We start from the raw sequence: 16,388 nt of genomic DNA, 5'->3' as shown, positions 1-16,388 counted from the left end.
GCCATATCTGGATTTATGAGAGAACAGGAGTACACGATATTTTGGCATTGATTTTGGGAGCACAGTCCTCTTATTCACGCAGTGCCCCTGTATTTTCTTCAACCTTTTCTGGTGCCTGGACATCCTGCTGACATGCTGCCAAGTTTGCAACTGGCATTCTGTTCTCTATCTAGGCTTGGACAAATTCCAGAGGAATGCCCCCGGCTGACCTTAGCTACTTCCATAAGCCCCACTGAGGTCTGACTTTAACTTCAGTTTGCTCCTGGTCACATACTAAGTTGTCTGCTCCACAATCCTCTTTACAAAGTCACCTTGCCCTTCTATGGCTGCCACTGATGCCTCTGTCAAGATCCCCAACCAGAAATACTAGTCCATTCCACACACAGAGCCCAAGAGTGATATGGGAAACAAAGTCCCAGCACATCCACCTGCCTGACCAGACTGCCAGCAAGTCTATTTTGATTTGGCTATCCCTTGTTGCTATGAAGTGCCATTCAAGACAAACACCTCTCCCACTCCCAAATGGAAAGTGGACGCAAAAGCATCAACCCACTATGTTGCCCTCATTTATTTAAATGACTTCCCTTTCTGACTTTAGAAATCAGAATGCATGTTGCTTCCCTTGTTTTCCTACCTAATTCTTTCTTCTGCAGGAAAAAAGTATCCCTCTCTCCTTTTTCATGGGACCCTCCCTTTGATACAATGTCATGGTCTCACAGACAGCATGCTAAAAAAGGAATTAGAGAAATTCAGATGTCCTTTCTTCAAGGTACCACTGTAGTCTGCCCTGCTACTGTTCTGATGCAAAATTACATTTTCTCTAAGAGCAGCAACTAATTATTACCCAATTCTTTTTCTTCATAATCCTTCTGTAACAAATTTGAATCTACTCCTAAGCAGAAGAATGCTTTCAAAAAGGCACAATTATATTAATAATTTTCAAAATACTTATGTATGTAAATTATACAGAATAGTACAGATGAAGTTTTAATGAAGAATCAGGTAACATTGTAAATATGTCTTATTTGATTATAAAGTTATCATTTTGTTTTATTAAAATATGTTAAGTGGTTATCTGATTAGTAATGGAGTTTGAAAATAAGAAAATAATGTGATGTTAATTTTCAATTCTTGCAAATTTTGTCATCAGACTGTTTTTAAAAAATCAAAATACAGCATTTTTTAAATTGAGTGTAAATAAAGTTTTCTTATAATTTCTTCCACTATATCTTCAACACAGAATATTTATATTGTGAATTCCTCATTCTTACACTGTGCCACGATGTGATTTGACCTTCATTTAGCACGAACATAATTATAAACATAAATGCTAGCCTGGGCACTAAAACTGCACGGTAATTCTAGATTATCTAGATTATGCCTCTTTAGTTCCCCTATATTATCTTTTAAATAAAAATTCTACATGTGATTGAGGTAAGATGGCGGGCTCGCGGTGAACGGCTGTCAGGGATAAAAATAGGTATACCTGGAAGAAGATTTTAAAATCAGTTTCTCTTCAAATCATCTTCTTTCACACTACCTAATAAGCATCTTGATTCACCATGGCGTTAGCAGCAGTAAAATAGCGATATCAAACAGAACTATCTGGAAACATTTATTTCCAATTCAAAACGGAGCTTTATATTGTGCTTGTCATAAATCTACATATTCTTCTCTACCAGATGACTATAATTGCAAAGTAGAGCTTGCTTTGACATCAGATGGCAGGACAATAGTATGCTACCACCCTTCTGTGGACATTCCATATGAACATACAAAACCTATCCCTCGGCCAGATCCTGTGCATAATAACGAAGAAACACACGACCAAGTGCTGAAAACCATATTAGAAGAAAAAAATGAGCACTTTGAGCAAGGAGCCATGATAGAACAACTTAGCAAAATGTTCTTTACTACTAAGCACTGTTGGTATCCTCGTGGACAGTATCATAGACATCGTAGGAAACTGGATCCTCCAAAAGACAGATGATACTGAGGCTTTCAGGAATCAAAAAGATCTTATCTTGTGTCTCATTTGCCATTTGAGAAAATGCAATTGAGTATATTCATTAATATGTTATATAGCAAAATAATAAAATGTCTTCATATAAAAAAAATTCTAAATGTAAAATTCCTTGCCAGGAACTCATAGGCCCCAATAAATAATAAGATACTCATTTAAACTTAAACATAAAAAAAAAACACTCTGTAGTGAGCGTCTATCACTTTTCAGGCATTATACTGGTATTTTAATATACATAATTTCATTTACTCTCCACATGAGCTTGATTTTATTATCTTCATTTTAGACAGATTCAGCAAATTCAAATGACTTACATAGTAAATGGCAAAGTGATGACAAACACAATCTTTCAGATGCCAAATACCATGTTTTTATCACATCACAATACATTGTTTCATATTAAATTATATGCATACATGATATTACTCTAAGTAGAATAAAAAAGAATAGCTATTTTTACTATATCTACATGTAGAATATATTTATATATGGACCCAATGATTAAAAGATCCTCTACAAAGGCCCAATGATTAAAGTTGTGATGCTAAAATTAGTAATCAATATAGAGTCAGAGAATGTTACCTCCAAATTAATAAAATATCAATCAGCATTGTGAACTACCCAAATCTTCCAACAACATAATCTTAGCACCCTAAATTTGAACCAAAGGCATACTGCATAAAATAAATTTATAAAATTTAACCTTGATTAAACAAAACACCTTATAAAAGTCTAAGGAAGGGGCACCGGGGTGGCTCAATCAGTTGAGCGTCCAACTCTTGGTTTCCATTCAAGTAATGATCTCAGTGTCATGGGATCAAACCCCATGTCTGGCTCCGTGCTCAGTGCAGAGTCTGCCTGTCCCTTTCCCTCTGCTCCTCCCCACTTGCTCTCTCTCTAAAATAAATAAATAAATCTTAAAAAAAAAAAGTCTAAGGAATTTCTACTGTATACATCTACCACCTTCTTTAACAATGTCAATCACAGTTTAATGCCAACTTCCAACTTTTACAATTTGACAGAAACACTGAAATAGGATTAAGATACATTTAATAAGATTTTTCTTAAACAGAAAAATATCTTCAAGTCTTTCTGCTAATCATTTTTAAAAAGCGTATTATTTGTGCACAACAAATTACTTTTAAAATTATGTTCTCATTAGGGAGGAGTTAAGATGGTGGAGGAGTAAGGGGACCCTAAGCTTGTCTCGCACCTCGAACACAGCTAGATAGTTATCAAATCATTCCGACACCCAAGTAATCAATTGGAGGTCTGAGAGAACAAAAACTGCAAGTCTATAAGTAGAAAAGCGACCACCTTTTGAAAGGTAGGTGGCGCAGAAGTTGACGTGGGGTTGATATAGCTGCGGATATGGCAGCAGGGAGGAAGCCCGCTTAAGGAGGCTACCACAAAGTATTATAAGCAGCAGGGTGCAAAATCTGAACTTTTAGAAGACTGTTACCATGGGGGACATACCTGGCTTAAAGGTGCTCAGGTGCCAAAGCAGGGTGGAATACCAGGTGTGACAGCATGGTCTGAGGATCCCTTGGGTCACAAGAAGAACAGGAGGCACCTAAGTGCTGCACTGTTCCCAAGCATAGGAGCAGGGGAAGCCAGTTGAAAACAGTGTATCTTGGTACTGGCTTTCTGCTCTATTTTGCCATAAAGTGCAAACTGCTATGCGGTCAAACGACTGATTTCCTGGAACTGGCCAGCAAAGAGCAAAAGCTTGGTGAGACCCTCCCCTGGGGGAATAGTGCAGGTCCATGCCATGGGAGTCCCCAAAATTTGGAGTTTTGAAAGTCACATGCCTGAGATTAAAAAAAAAAAAATCAGACATAGGCCGGGTGAAAGCAGAGTTCTGACAGAAACCAGGGACACATGAGCAATTGATTGCTCTTCTGTGAGGGCTCACTGAAGAGTGGGGGGCATGAACTTTCAGCTCCGGGGCTAGTGAGCAGAACACCACCATATTCATCCTGCCCATCAGCACTGAAAGCCTTCAGGGAGTAAAACAGCACTACCTAATGGAGGCCAGAGTTGTTTATACCAAGCCCCGCCCACCTACACCTTGGCGGTGCATTTAACTAGGTCAAGTCCACCTGAGAATCCGCACAACAGGTTCCTCCCCCAGAAGACCAGCAAAAACAACTTGCTCCACTAAGTACACTAATTATAGAATGCTGCAAAGCTTCAGCTCTAGGGGAAATAGGATTTAGCTCCCTTTTTACTTTTATTCTTTTTTTTTCATTTATTTTCTTATTTTTTCAATTTCCTTTTTAAAAATTTTTATTATTTTTTAATTTTTATTTATATATAGTATATATAGTTTGTTTACTTTCATTTTATTTTATTTATTTATATATATATATTTTTTAATTGGGGAAATAGATTCTTTTAACAAGCAGACCATTCAGGATCTAGTTATTTTGTTTTGGGGGTTCTTTGTTTCTTGTTTGGTTTGTTGTTGTTGTTGTTTCTCTTTCTTCTTTTATTTTCTGGACAAAATGACAAGATGGAGAAATTTACCCCAAAGGAAAGAACAGGAGGTAGAACTCAGGGCCAGGTAATCAATACAGATATAAGTAAAATGTCTGAACTAGAATTTAAATCAATGTTTATAAGGATACTAGCTGGGCTTGAAAAAAGTGCAGAAAACATTAGAGGATCCCTTACTGCAGAGATAAAAGAACTAAAATCTAGTCAGGCCGAAATTGAAAATGCTGTAACTGAGAAGCAATCCCAAGTGGAGGTCATAAAAATGAGGAGGGGCAGAGCAGAGAAGCAAATCAGTGATATAGAAGACAAAAGTATGTAAAATAAAGTAGAAGGAAATAAAGGTAATGGACCCTGAAGGTAGACTTAGGGAACTCAGCAACTTACTAAAACATAATAACATTCCTATCATAGGAGTCAGAGAAGATGAAGAGAGAGAAAAAGGGGTAGAAGCTTTCTTTGAACAAAGTATAGCTGAAAACTTCCCTAATCTGGGGAAGGACACGGACAGCAAAATCCAAGAAGCATAGAGAACTCCCATTAAATTCAACAAAAGCCAACCATTGCCAAGGCATATCATAATCTAATTCTCGAAATACACAGATAAGGAAAGCATCCTGAAAGCAGCAAAGGAAAAAAGTCCTTAACCTATAAGTCAAGACAGATTAGGTTCACAGCAGATCTATCCACAGAAACTTGGCAGGCCAGAAAAAAATGGCAGGAAATATTCAATGTACTGAATGGGAAAAATATTCAGTCAAGAATTATTTACCCAACAAGGCTGTCATTCAGAATAGAAGAAGAGACAGAGTTTCCTAGACAAACAAAAACTAAAGGCATTTGTGACCACTAAGCTACCCTGCAAGAAATTTTAAGGGGAGGCTCATTGAGTGGAGAAAAAAATACCAAAAGCAACAAAGACTAGAAAGGACCAGAAAACATCACCAGAGACACCAGCTCTACAGAGAACACAATGACACTAAATTCATATCTTTCAATAATCACTCTGAATGTAAATGGACTAAATGCTCCAATCAAAAGATAGGGTATCAGAATGGATAAAAAAACAAGATCCATCTATATGCTTCCTGTAAGAGACTCATTTTAGACCTAAAGACACCTGTGGATTGAAAGTGAGGGGATGGAGAACCATCTATCTTGCTAATCAACATCAAAAGAAAGCCAGAGTAGCCATACTTATATCAGACAAACTAGATTTTAAAATAAAGACTGTAACAAGAGAGAAAAAAGGGCATTATATCATAATTAAGGGGTCTATCCATCAGGAAGATCTAACAATCATAAATATTTATGCCAACTTGGAAGCATCCAAACATATAAATCGATTAATAATAAACATAAAGAAACTCATTGATAATAATACAATAGTAATAAGGGACTTTAACACTCACAGCAATAGACAGATCATCTAAGCAGAAAATCAAAAAGGAAACAATGGCTTTGAATGACACACTGGACCAAGGGGACTTAACAGATCTATTCAGGACTTAACAAACCTATTTCATCCTAAAGCACCAGAATACACATTCTTTTTGAGTACATAAAGAACATTCTCCAGAATACAGTACATACTGGGTCACAAGTCAGCCTTTGACAAGTACAAAAAGATCGATATCATAATGCATATTTTGAAGCCACAATGCTATGAAACCTAAAGTCAACCACAAGAAAAAATTTGGAAAGACCACAAATACATGATGGAGGTTAAAGAACATCCTACTAAAGAATGAATGGGTTAACCAGGAACTCAAAGAAGAAATTTTAAAAATACATGGAAGTGGAGGAGCAAGATGGCAGAGGAGTAGGAGACCTAAATTTCGTCTGGTCCCAGGAATTCAGGTAGACAGGGATCAAACAATTCTAAAAACCTCTGAACTCAACAGGAGATCGAAGAAAAGAATAGCAGCAACTCTCTGAACAGAAAAGCGACCACTTTCTGGAAGGTAGGACGTGCAGAGAAGTGAATCCAAGGTGATATTCAGGAGGATAGATGGTGGGGGAGGAGGCCTGCATCAGCTAATTCTGGCAAGTGACAGAGCCTCGGAGCACAAAATCGGAAATTCTAGAAGTTGGCTCTGCTGAGGGACATCGTTCCAGTGGCTAAGCAGGGGGTGGAACCCTCGTGATCTCAGGACCCTCGGGGTCACAGAAAGATGGGGGTGCCTGAGTGCGGCAGAGCTCCCAAGTAATGGAGCGGGAAAGCCAGCTGCAGAGACCGAGCCAAGGCGCAGGCTCTCAGCTCAGAGTTGCCATAAACCATGGTCCACAGCACAGCCAGGCCACTGCTCCTCCAGCAGGGACCCAACAAGCGGCAGATCCGGGGAGACTTCCCTTCCTCCCCTGGGAGGAGCAGTGCAGGAGCGCACTGCAGGGCTCTGCTGGGTTTGGAGACTCCACACGGGGTCGGGTGCCAGAGATAGAAGCGATCAGTCACAGGCAGGGTGAGCACGGAGTGCCGCTGGAGACCAGGCAGACGGGAGTGATTGACTGCTTTTCTCTGGGGCTGCACTGTGGAGTGGGGCCCCGAGTTCTCAGCTCCTCCTGGGCGGAGATTGGGAGGCTGCCATTTTCATTCCCCTCCTCCAAAGCTCTATGGAAAGCTTGCAGGGAACAAAAGCTCCTGAGAGCAAACCCGAGCAGATTGCTTAGCCCTGACCCAGCAAGGGCGGGGCAATTCCGCCTCCGGCAAAGACATTTGGGAACCACGGCAACAGGCCCCTCCCCCAGAAGATCAGCAAGAATGGCCAGCCAGACCAAGTTTACTGATCAATGAGAATGACAGAATGCCAGCACTAGGAGAATACAGCACATAGAATTCATGGCTTTTATCCCATAATTCTTTAGTTTTTCAAAGTTAATTTTTTTAACTTTCTTTTGCTTTTTTTTTTAATTTTTCTTTTTCCCTTTTTCAACCAACATCTTATCACTCCCTTTTTAAAAAATCTTTTCTATTTTTCATTTTTTGAGTCATATTCTACCTCTTCATAGTAGTTAACCTTATTTTTGGTATATATATAAGTTCTCTCTTTAAAATTTTGGGATACACTTACTTCTAAAATACTAAAATTTACCCTAAATCTCTAGTGTATGGCTTTGTTCTAGTCTCCTTCCTGATCACATTCTCTCCCTTTTTTTAAATCCTCTTCCTTCTTTTTTCAACACTTCTTATCAATTCCTTTTATAAAATCTTTTATAATTTTCATCTTTACACTCATATTCCATCCCTTCATCGTATGTACCCTTATTTTTGTACATATAGAAGTTTTTCTTTCTTTAAAATTTTGGGAGGCACTTTCTTCTAACAGACCAAAATACACCCAAAATCTAGTGTGTGGCACTGATCTATGCAGCAGCCTGATCATATTTGATCATATTGTTTTTTCTTTGGTTGTTTGTTTTTATCTTTTTCTTTTTTTTTTTTTCTTTCTTTCCCTTTCTTTTCCCATGGTTTCAGGGTTCTTCTGATTTGTTTAGTGTATATTTTTCTGGGGTTGTTGTTACTCTGTTAGCATTTTTTTCTCTCATTCATCTATTCTCCTCTGGACAAAATGACAAGATGGAAAAAAAACACCTCAAGAAAAAGAACAAGAGGCAGAACCGACTGCCAGGGACCTAATCAATACGGACATTAGTAAGATGTCGGAAATAGAGTTCAGAATGATGAATTTAAAGATACTAGCTGGGCTTGAAAAAAGCATAGAAGATACTAGAGAAACCCTCTCTGGAGAAATAAAAGAACTAAAATCTAACCAAGTCAAAATCAAAAAGGTTATTAATGAGGTGCAATCAAAAATGGAGGCTATAACTGCTAGGATAAAAGAGGCAGAAGAGAGAATTACTGATATAGATGACCAACTGATTGAAAATAAAGAAGCTGAGAAAAACAGAGAGAAACAACTACTGGATCATGAGGGCAGAATTCAAGAGATAAGTGATACCATAAGATGAAACAATATTAGAGTAATTGGGATCCCAGAAGAAGAAGAAAGAGAGAGGGGGGAAGAAGGTATACTGGAGCAAATTATAGCAGAGAACTTCCCTAATGTGGGGAAGGAAAGAGGCATCAAAATCCAGGAGGCACAGAGAACCCACCTCAAAAAAAAATACAGGTCAACACCCTGACATCTAACAGAAAAATTATGAGTCTCAGAGACAAGGAGAAAATCCTGAAAGCAGCTCGGGAGAAGAGATCTGTAACCTACAATGGTAGAAACATTAGACTGACAACAGACATATCCACAGAGACCTGGCAAGCCAGAAAGGTCTGGCATGATATATTCAGAGCACTAAATGAGAAAAATATGCAGCCAAGCATACTATATCCAGCTAGACTGTCATTGAAAATAGGAGAGATAAAAAGCTTCCAGGACAAACAAAAACTCAAGGAATTTGCTGACACAAAACCAGCCCTACAAGAAATATTGAAAGGGGTCCTCTGGGCAAAGAGAGAGCCTAAAAGTAACACAGACGGGAAAGGAACACAGACAATATACAGTAACAGTCACCTTACAGGAAATACAATGGCACTAAATTCATATCTAGTTACCCTGAATGTAAATGGGCTAAATGCCCCAATCAAGAGACACAAGGTATCAGACTAGATAAAAAAATAAGACCCATCAATATGCTGTTGGCAAGAGACTCATTTTAGACCCAAAGACACCCCCAGATTGAAAGTGAGGGTGTGGAAAACCATTTACCATGCTAATGGACACCAAAATAAAACTGGGGTGGCAATCCTTATATCAGACAAATTAGATTTTAAACCACAGACTGTAATAAGAGATGAAGAAGGGCAGTATGTCATACTTAAAGGGTCTATCCAACAAGAAGCTCTAACACTTGTGAATACCTATACCCATAACATAGGAGCAGCCAATTATATCGCCAATTAACAAAAACACCAAAGAAACACATCGACAACAATACAATAATAGTGGGGGACGTTAACACCCCCCTGACTGAAATGGACAGATCATCTAAGCAAAAGATCAACAAGGAAATAAAGACTTTAAATGACACACTGGACCAAATGGACTTCACAGACATATTCAGAACATTCCATCCCAAAGCAATGGAATACACAATCTTCTCTAGTGCCCATGGAACACTCTGCAGAATAGATCACATCCTAGGTCACAAATCAGGTCTCAACTGGTACCAAAAGATTGGGTTCATTCCCTGCATATTTTCAGACCACAGTGCTTTGAAACTAGAACTCAATCACAAGAGGGGAAGTCGGAAAGAACTCAAATACATGGAGGCTAAAGAGCATCCTACTAAAGAATGAATGGGTTAACCAGGAAATTAAAGAAGAATTTAAAAAAATTCATGGAAACCAATGAAAATGAAAACACAACTGTTCAAAATCTTTGGGATGCAACAAAGGCAGTCCTAAGAGGAAAGTATATAGCAATACAAGCCTTTCTCAAGAAATAAGAAAGGTCTCAAATACACAACCTAACCCTACACCTAAAGGAGCTAGAGAAAAAACAGCAAATAAAGCCGAAACCCAGCAGGAGAAGAGAAATAATAAAGATCAGAGCAGAAATCAATGAAATAGAAACCAAAAGAACAGTAGAACAGATCAATGAAACTAGGAGCTGGTTCTTTGAAAGAATTAACAAGATTGATAAACCCCTGGCCAGACTTATCAAAAAGAAAAGAGAAATGACCCAAATAAAATCATGAATGAAAGAGGAGAGATCATAACCAACACCAAAGAAATACAAACAATTATAAGAACATATTATGAGCAACTATATGGCAGCACATTAGATAATCTGGAAGAAATGGATGCATTCCTAGAGATGTATCAACCACCAAAACTGAACCAGGAAGAAATAGAAAACCTGAACAGACCTATAACCACTAAGGAAATTAAAGCAGTCATCAAAAATCTCCCAACAAACAAAAGCCCAGGGCCAGATGGCTTCCCAGGGGAATTCTACCAAACACTTCAAGAAGAATTAATATCTATTATTCTGAAACTGTTCCAAAAAATAGAAATGGAAGGAAAACTTCCAAACTCATTTTATGAGGCCAGCATTACCTTGATCCCCAAACCAAACAAAACCCCATCAAAAAGGAGAATACAGACCAATGTCCTTGATGAACATGGATGCAAAAATTCTCACCAAAATACTAGCCAATAGGATCCAACAGTACATTAAAAGGATTATTCACCACGACCAAGTGGGATTTATCCCTGGGCTGCAAGGTTGGTTCAACATCCGCAAATCAATCAATGTGATACAATACATTAATAAAAGAAAGAACAAGAACCATATGATCCTCTCAACAGATGAAGAAAAAGCATTTGACAAAGTACAGCATCCTTTCTTGATCAAAACTCTTCAGAGTATAGGGATAGAGGGTACATACCTCAATATCATAAAAGCCATCTATGAAAAACCTACAGCAAATATCATTCTCAATGGGGAAAAACTGAGAGCTTTCCCCCTAAGGTCAGGAACATGATAGGGATGTCCACTATCACCACTGCTATTCAACATAGTATTAGAAGTCCTAGCCACAGCAATCAGACAACAAAAAGAAATCAAAGGCATCCAAATCAGCAAAGAAGTCAAACTCTCACTCTTTGCAGATGATACAATACTTTTTGTGGAAAACCCAAAAGACTCCATCCCAAAACTGCTAGAACTCATACAGGAATTCAGCAAAGTGGCAGGATATAAAATCAATGCACAGAAATCAGTGGCATTCCTATACACCACCACCAAGACAGAAGAAAGAGAAATTAAGGAGCCGATCCCATTTACAATTGCACCCAAAACCATAAGATACCTAGGAATAAATCTAACCAAAGAGGCAAAGAATCTGTACTTAGAAAACTATAGAATATTCATGAAAGAAATTGAGGAAGACACAAAGAAATGGAAAAACATTCCATGCTCATGGATTGGAAGAATAAATACTGTGAAGATGTCAATGCTACCTAGAGCAATCTACACATTTAATGCAATCCCCATCAAAATACCATCTACTTTTTTCAAAGAAATGGAACAAATAATCCTAAAATTTGTGTGGAACCAGAAAAGACCCCGAATAGCCAGAGGAATGTTGAAAAAGAAAAGCAAAGCTGGTAGCATCACAATTCCAGACTTCAAGCTCTATTACAAAGCTGTCATCATCAAGACAGTATGGTACTGGCACAAAAACAGACACACAGATCAACGGAACTGAATAGAGAGCCCAGAAATGGACCCTCAACTCTATGGTCAACTCATCTTTGATAAGGCAGGAAAGAACCCAATGGAAAAGACAGTCTCTTTAACAAATGGTGTTGGGGAAATTGGACAGCCACATGCAGAAGAATGAAACTGGACCATTTCCTTACACCACACACAAAAATAGACTCCAAATGGTTGAAAGACCTAAATGTGAGACAGGAGTCCATCAAAATCCTAAAGGAGAACACAGGCAGCAACCTCTTTGACCTCAGCCGCAGCAACTTCTTCCTAGAAACATCACCAAAGGCAAGGGAAGCAAGGGCAAAAATGAACTATTGCAACTTCATCAAGTCCTTCATCAAAGACTTCATCTTTTGCTGTGCAAAAGAAACAGTCAACAAAACCAAAAGACAACCGACAGAATGGGAGAAGATATTTGCAAATGACATATCAGATAAAGAGCTAGTATCCAAAATCTATAAAGAACTTATGAAACTTAACACCCAAAGAACAAATGATCCAATCAAGAAATGGGCAGAAGACATGAACAGACATTTTTCCAAAGAAGACATCCAAATGGCCAACAGACACATGAAAAAGTGCTCAACATCGCTCGGCAGTGGGAAATCCAAATCAAAACTTCAATGAGATACTACCTCACACCAGTCAGAATGGCTAAAATTAACAAGTCAGGAAACAACCTATGTTGGCGGGGATGCGGAGAACGGGGAACCCTCCTACACTGTTGGTGGGAATGCAAGCTGGTGCAACCACTCTGGAAAACAGTATGGAGGTTCCTCAAAAAGTTCAAAATAGAGCTACCATATGATCCAGCAATTGCACTACTGGGTATTTACCCCAAAGATACAAATGTAGGGATCCGAAGGGGTATGTGCACCCCGATATTTATAGCAGCAATGTCTACAATAGCCAAACTATGGAAAGAGCCATGATGTCCATCGACAGATGAATGGATAAAGAAGATGTGGTATATATATATATACACAATGGAATATTATGCAGCCATCAGAAGGAATGAAATCTTGCCATTTGCAAAGACGTGGATGGAAATCGAGGGTATTATGCTGAGCGAAATAAGTCAATCAGAGAAAGACATGTATCATATGACCTCACTGATATGAGGAATTCTTCATCTCAGGAAACAACCTGAGGGTTGCTGGAGTGGTGGGGTTTAGGAGGGATGAGGCGCTGTGTGATAGACATTGGGGATGGTATGTGCTATGGTGAGTGTTGTGAATTGTTTAAGACTGTTGAATCACAGACCTGTACCATCTGGTATAACAAATAATACATTATATGTTAAAAAAAGAAGAAGAAGAAGATAGCAGGAAGGGAAAAATGAAGAGGGGGGAAATCGGAGGGGGAGACGAACCATGAGAGACTATTGACTCTGAGAAACAGAGGGTTCTAGAGGGGAGGGGGGTGAGGGGATGGGTTAGCCTGGTGATGGGCATTAAAGAGGGCACGTACTGCATGGAGCACTGGGTGTTATATGCAAAGAATGAATCATGGAACACTACATTAAAAACAAATGATGTAATGTATGGTGATTAATATAACATAATAATAATAAAAAAAAGAATGTCCTAAAAAAAAAAAGTTGATATGTGTGGCAAAATCTAATATATATATATATATATATATATATATATATATAGAGAGAGAGAGAGAGAGAGAGAGAGAGAGAGGCATATGAAAATGAAAACACAACAGTCTAAAACCTTTGGGATGCAGCAAATGCAGTTCTCAGAGGGAAGTATATAGCAATACAGGCCTACCTCAAGAAGCAAGAAAAGTCTCAAATATATAACCTAACCTTACACCTAAAGGAGCTGGAAAAAGAATAGCAAATAAAGCCTAGAACCAGCAGAAGGAATAGAGCAGAAATCATATAGAAATTAAAAAAAAAATGGTAGAACAGATCAACAAAACTAGGAGCTGGTTCTTTGAAAGAAATAACAAAATTGATAAACCCCTAGCCAGACTTATCAAAAAGAAAAGAGAAAGGACCTGAATGGATAAAATCATGAATGAAATAGGAGAGATCACAATGAACACCACAGAAATACAAACAATTATAAGAAAATACTATGAAAAATTATATGCCAACAAACTGGGCAACCTGGAAGAAATGGACAAAATCCTAGAAACCTACAAACTACCAAAACCGAAACAGGAAGAAATAGAAAGTTTGAACAGATCCATAACCAGCAAAGAATCAGTAATCAAAAATCTCCCAACAAATAAAAGTCCTGGGCCAGATGACTTCCCAGGGGAATTCTACCAAACATTTAAAGAAGAGTTAATACCTATTCTCAAACTGTTCCAAAAAATAGAAATGAAAAGAAAACTTTCAAACTCATTCTACAAAGCCAGCATTACCTTGATTCCAAAACCAAAGACCCCACTAGAAAGGGGAATTACAGGTCAATATCCCTGATGAACATGGATGCAAAAAATCTCAGTAAAATACCAGCAAATCAAATTCTACAGTACATTAAATGAATTATTCACCACCATCAAGTGGAATTTATTCCTGGGCTGTAGGGGTCATTGAATATTTGTAAATCAATCAATGTGATACACCACATTAATAAAAGGATAAGAATCATATGATCCTGTCAATAGATACAAGAAGAAGCATTTGACAAAATACAGCATCCTTTCTTGCTAAAAATCCTCAACAAAGTAGGGATAGATGGAACATACCTCAATATCATAAAGGCCATATACCAAAGTCCTACAGCTAATGTCATCTTCAATAGGAAAAGATGAGAGCCTTTCCTCTATGGTCAGGAACAAGATAGGGATGTCCACTCTCACCATTACTATTTAACATGGGACTGAAAGTCTTAGCCTCAACAATCAGACAACAGAAAGAAATGAAAGGCATCCAAATCAGCAAGGAGGAAGTCAAAACTTTCACTATCTGCAGACAACATGATACTCTATGTAGAAAACCCAAAAGACTCTACCAAAAAATTGCTAGAACTAATACATGAATTCATCAAATTTGCAAGATATAAAATCAACATGCAGTAATCTGTTGCATTTCTATACACCCATAATGAAGGAGCAGAGAAAGAAATCAAGGAATCAATCCAATTTGCAGTTGTACCAAAAACTATAAGATAACTACAGAGGTAAAAGATCTGTACTCTGAAAACTATAGAACACTAATGAAAGATATTAAAGAGGACACAAAGAAATGAAAAAGCATTCCATGGATTGGAAGAACAAACATTGTTAAAATGTCTATACTACCCAAGGCAATCTACACATTTAATGCAATCCGTATCAAAATACACCAGCATTTTTCAGAGTTAGAACAAACAATCCTAAAATTTGCATGGAATCAAAAAAGACTCCAAATAGCCAAAGAAATTCTGAAAAAGAAAAACAAAACTGGAAGCATCACAATTCCAGATTTCAAGCTCTATTACAAAGCTGTAGTCATCAAGACAGTATGGCATAAAACTGGCATAAAAACAGACACACAGATCAATAAAACAGAAAAAGAACCCAGAAATTGACCCACAACTATATGGTCAACTAATCTCTGACAAAGCATGAAAGAATATCCAATGCAAAAAAGAATGTCTCTTCAACAAATGGTGTTAAGAAAACTGGACAGCAACATGCAAAAGAATGAAACTGGACCACTCTCTTACACCATACACAAACATAAATTCAAAATGGATAAAAGGCCTAAACGTGAGACAAGAAACCATCAAAATCCTGGAGGAGAACACAAGCAGAAACCTCTTTGACCTCAGCCATAGCAACTTCTTATTAGACATGTCGCTAGAGGCAAGGGAAACAAAAGCAAAAATGAACTATTGGAAATTCATCTAGATGAAAATATGCAGTGTGAAGGAAACAATCAACAAAACTAAAAGGCAGGGCGCCTAGGTGGCTCAGTAGGTTAAGCGTCTGCCTTTAGCTCGGGTCATGATCCCGGGATCAGGTCCCACATCAGGCTCCCTGCTCAGCGGGGAGCCTGCTTCTCCCTCTACTCCTGATCTCCCTCTCTCTCTCACTCTCTCTCTCAAATAAAATCTTAAAAAAAATACTAAAAGACAGCCTATGGAATAGGAGAAGGTATTTGCAAACAACATATCTGATAGAGAGTTAGTATCCAAAATCGATAAAGAACGTATCAAACTCAACACCCAAAAAACAAATAACCCAGTTAAGAAATGGGCAGACATGAATAGATACTTCTCCAAAGAAAACATCCAGATGGCTAGCAGAACATGAAAAGATGCTCAACATAACTCATCATCAGGGAAATACAAATCAAAACCACAACGAGACCACCTTACACCTGTCAGAATGGCTAAAATTAACAACACAAGAAAAAACTGGTGTTGGCAAGGATGTGGAGAAAGGGGAACCCTCTTGCACTGTTGGTGGAAATGCAAACTCGGTGGAGCCACTCTGGAGAACAGTTTGGAGGTTCCTCAAAATGTTAAAAATAGAACTACCTATGACCTAAGCAATTGCACTACTAGGTATTTACCCAAAGGATACAAAAATACAGATTTGAAGGAGTACATGCACCCTGATGTTTATAGCAGCATTATCGACAACAGCCAAACTATGAACAAAGCCCAAATGTCCACTGACTGATG

At 38.2% G+C, this 16,388-nt stretch overlaps 1 protein-coding gene across 1 annotated transcript; it reads left to right on the top strand.

The window, feature by feature from the left end:
- The first annotated feature begins 1,439 nt into the window (after window positions 1-1,439).
- LOC113932621 (39S ribosomal protein L42, mitochondrial-like) lies at window positions 1,440-1,990 on the top strand. Its single transcript, XM_035722190.1, has 2 exons — window positions 1,440-1,453; window positions 1,573-1,990. Exons 1-2 carry the CDS (start codon window positions 1,440-1,442, stop codon window positions 1,988-1,990), a joined length of 432 nt encoding a protein of 143 aa, XP_035578083.1.
- Window positions 1,991-16,388: the final 14,398 nt, after the last annotated feature.

This window comes from Zalophus californianus, chromosome 10 (assembly GCF_009762305.2).
Source record: "Zalophus californianus isolate mZalCal1 chromosome 10, mZalCal1.pri.v2, whole genome shotgun sequence".
Classification (NCBI taxonomy): Eukaryota; Metazoa; Chordata; class Mammalia; order Carnivora; family Otariidae; genus Zalophus; species Zalophus californianus.
Note: the sequence above shows the minus strand (reverse complement) of the source record. Positions and strands in the feature narration are given on the sequence as shown.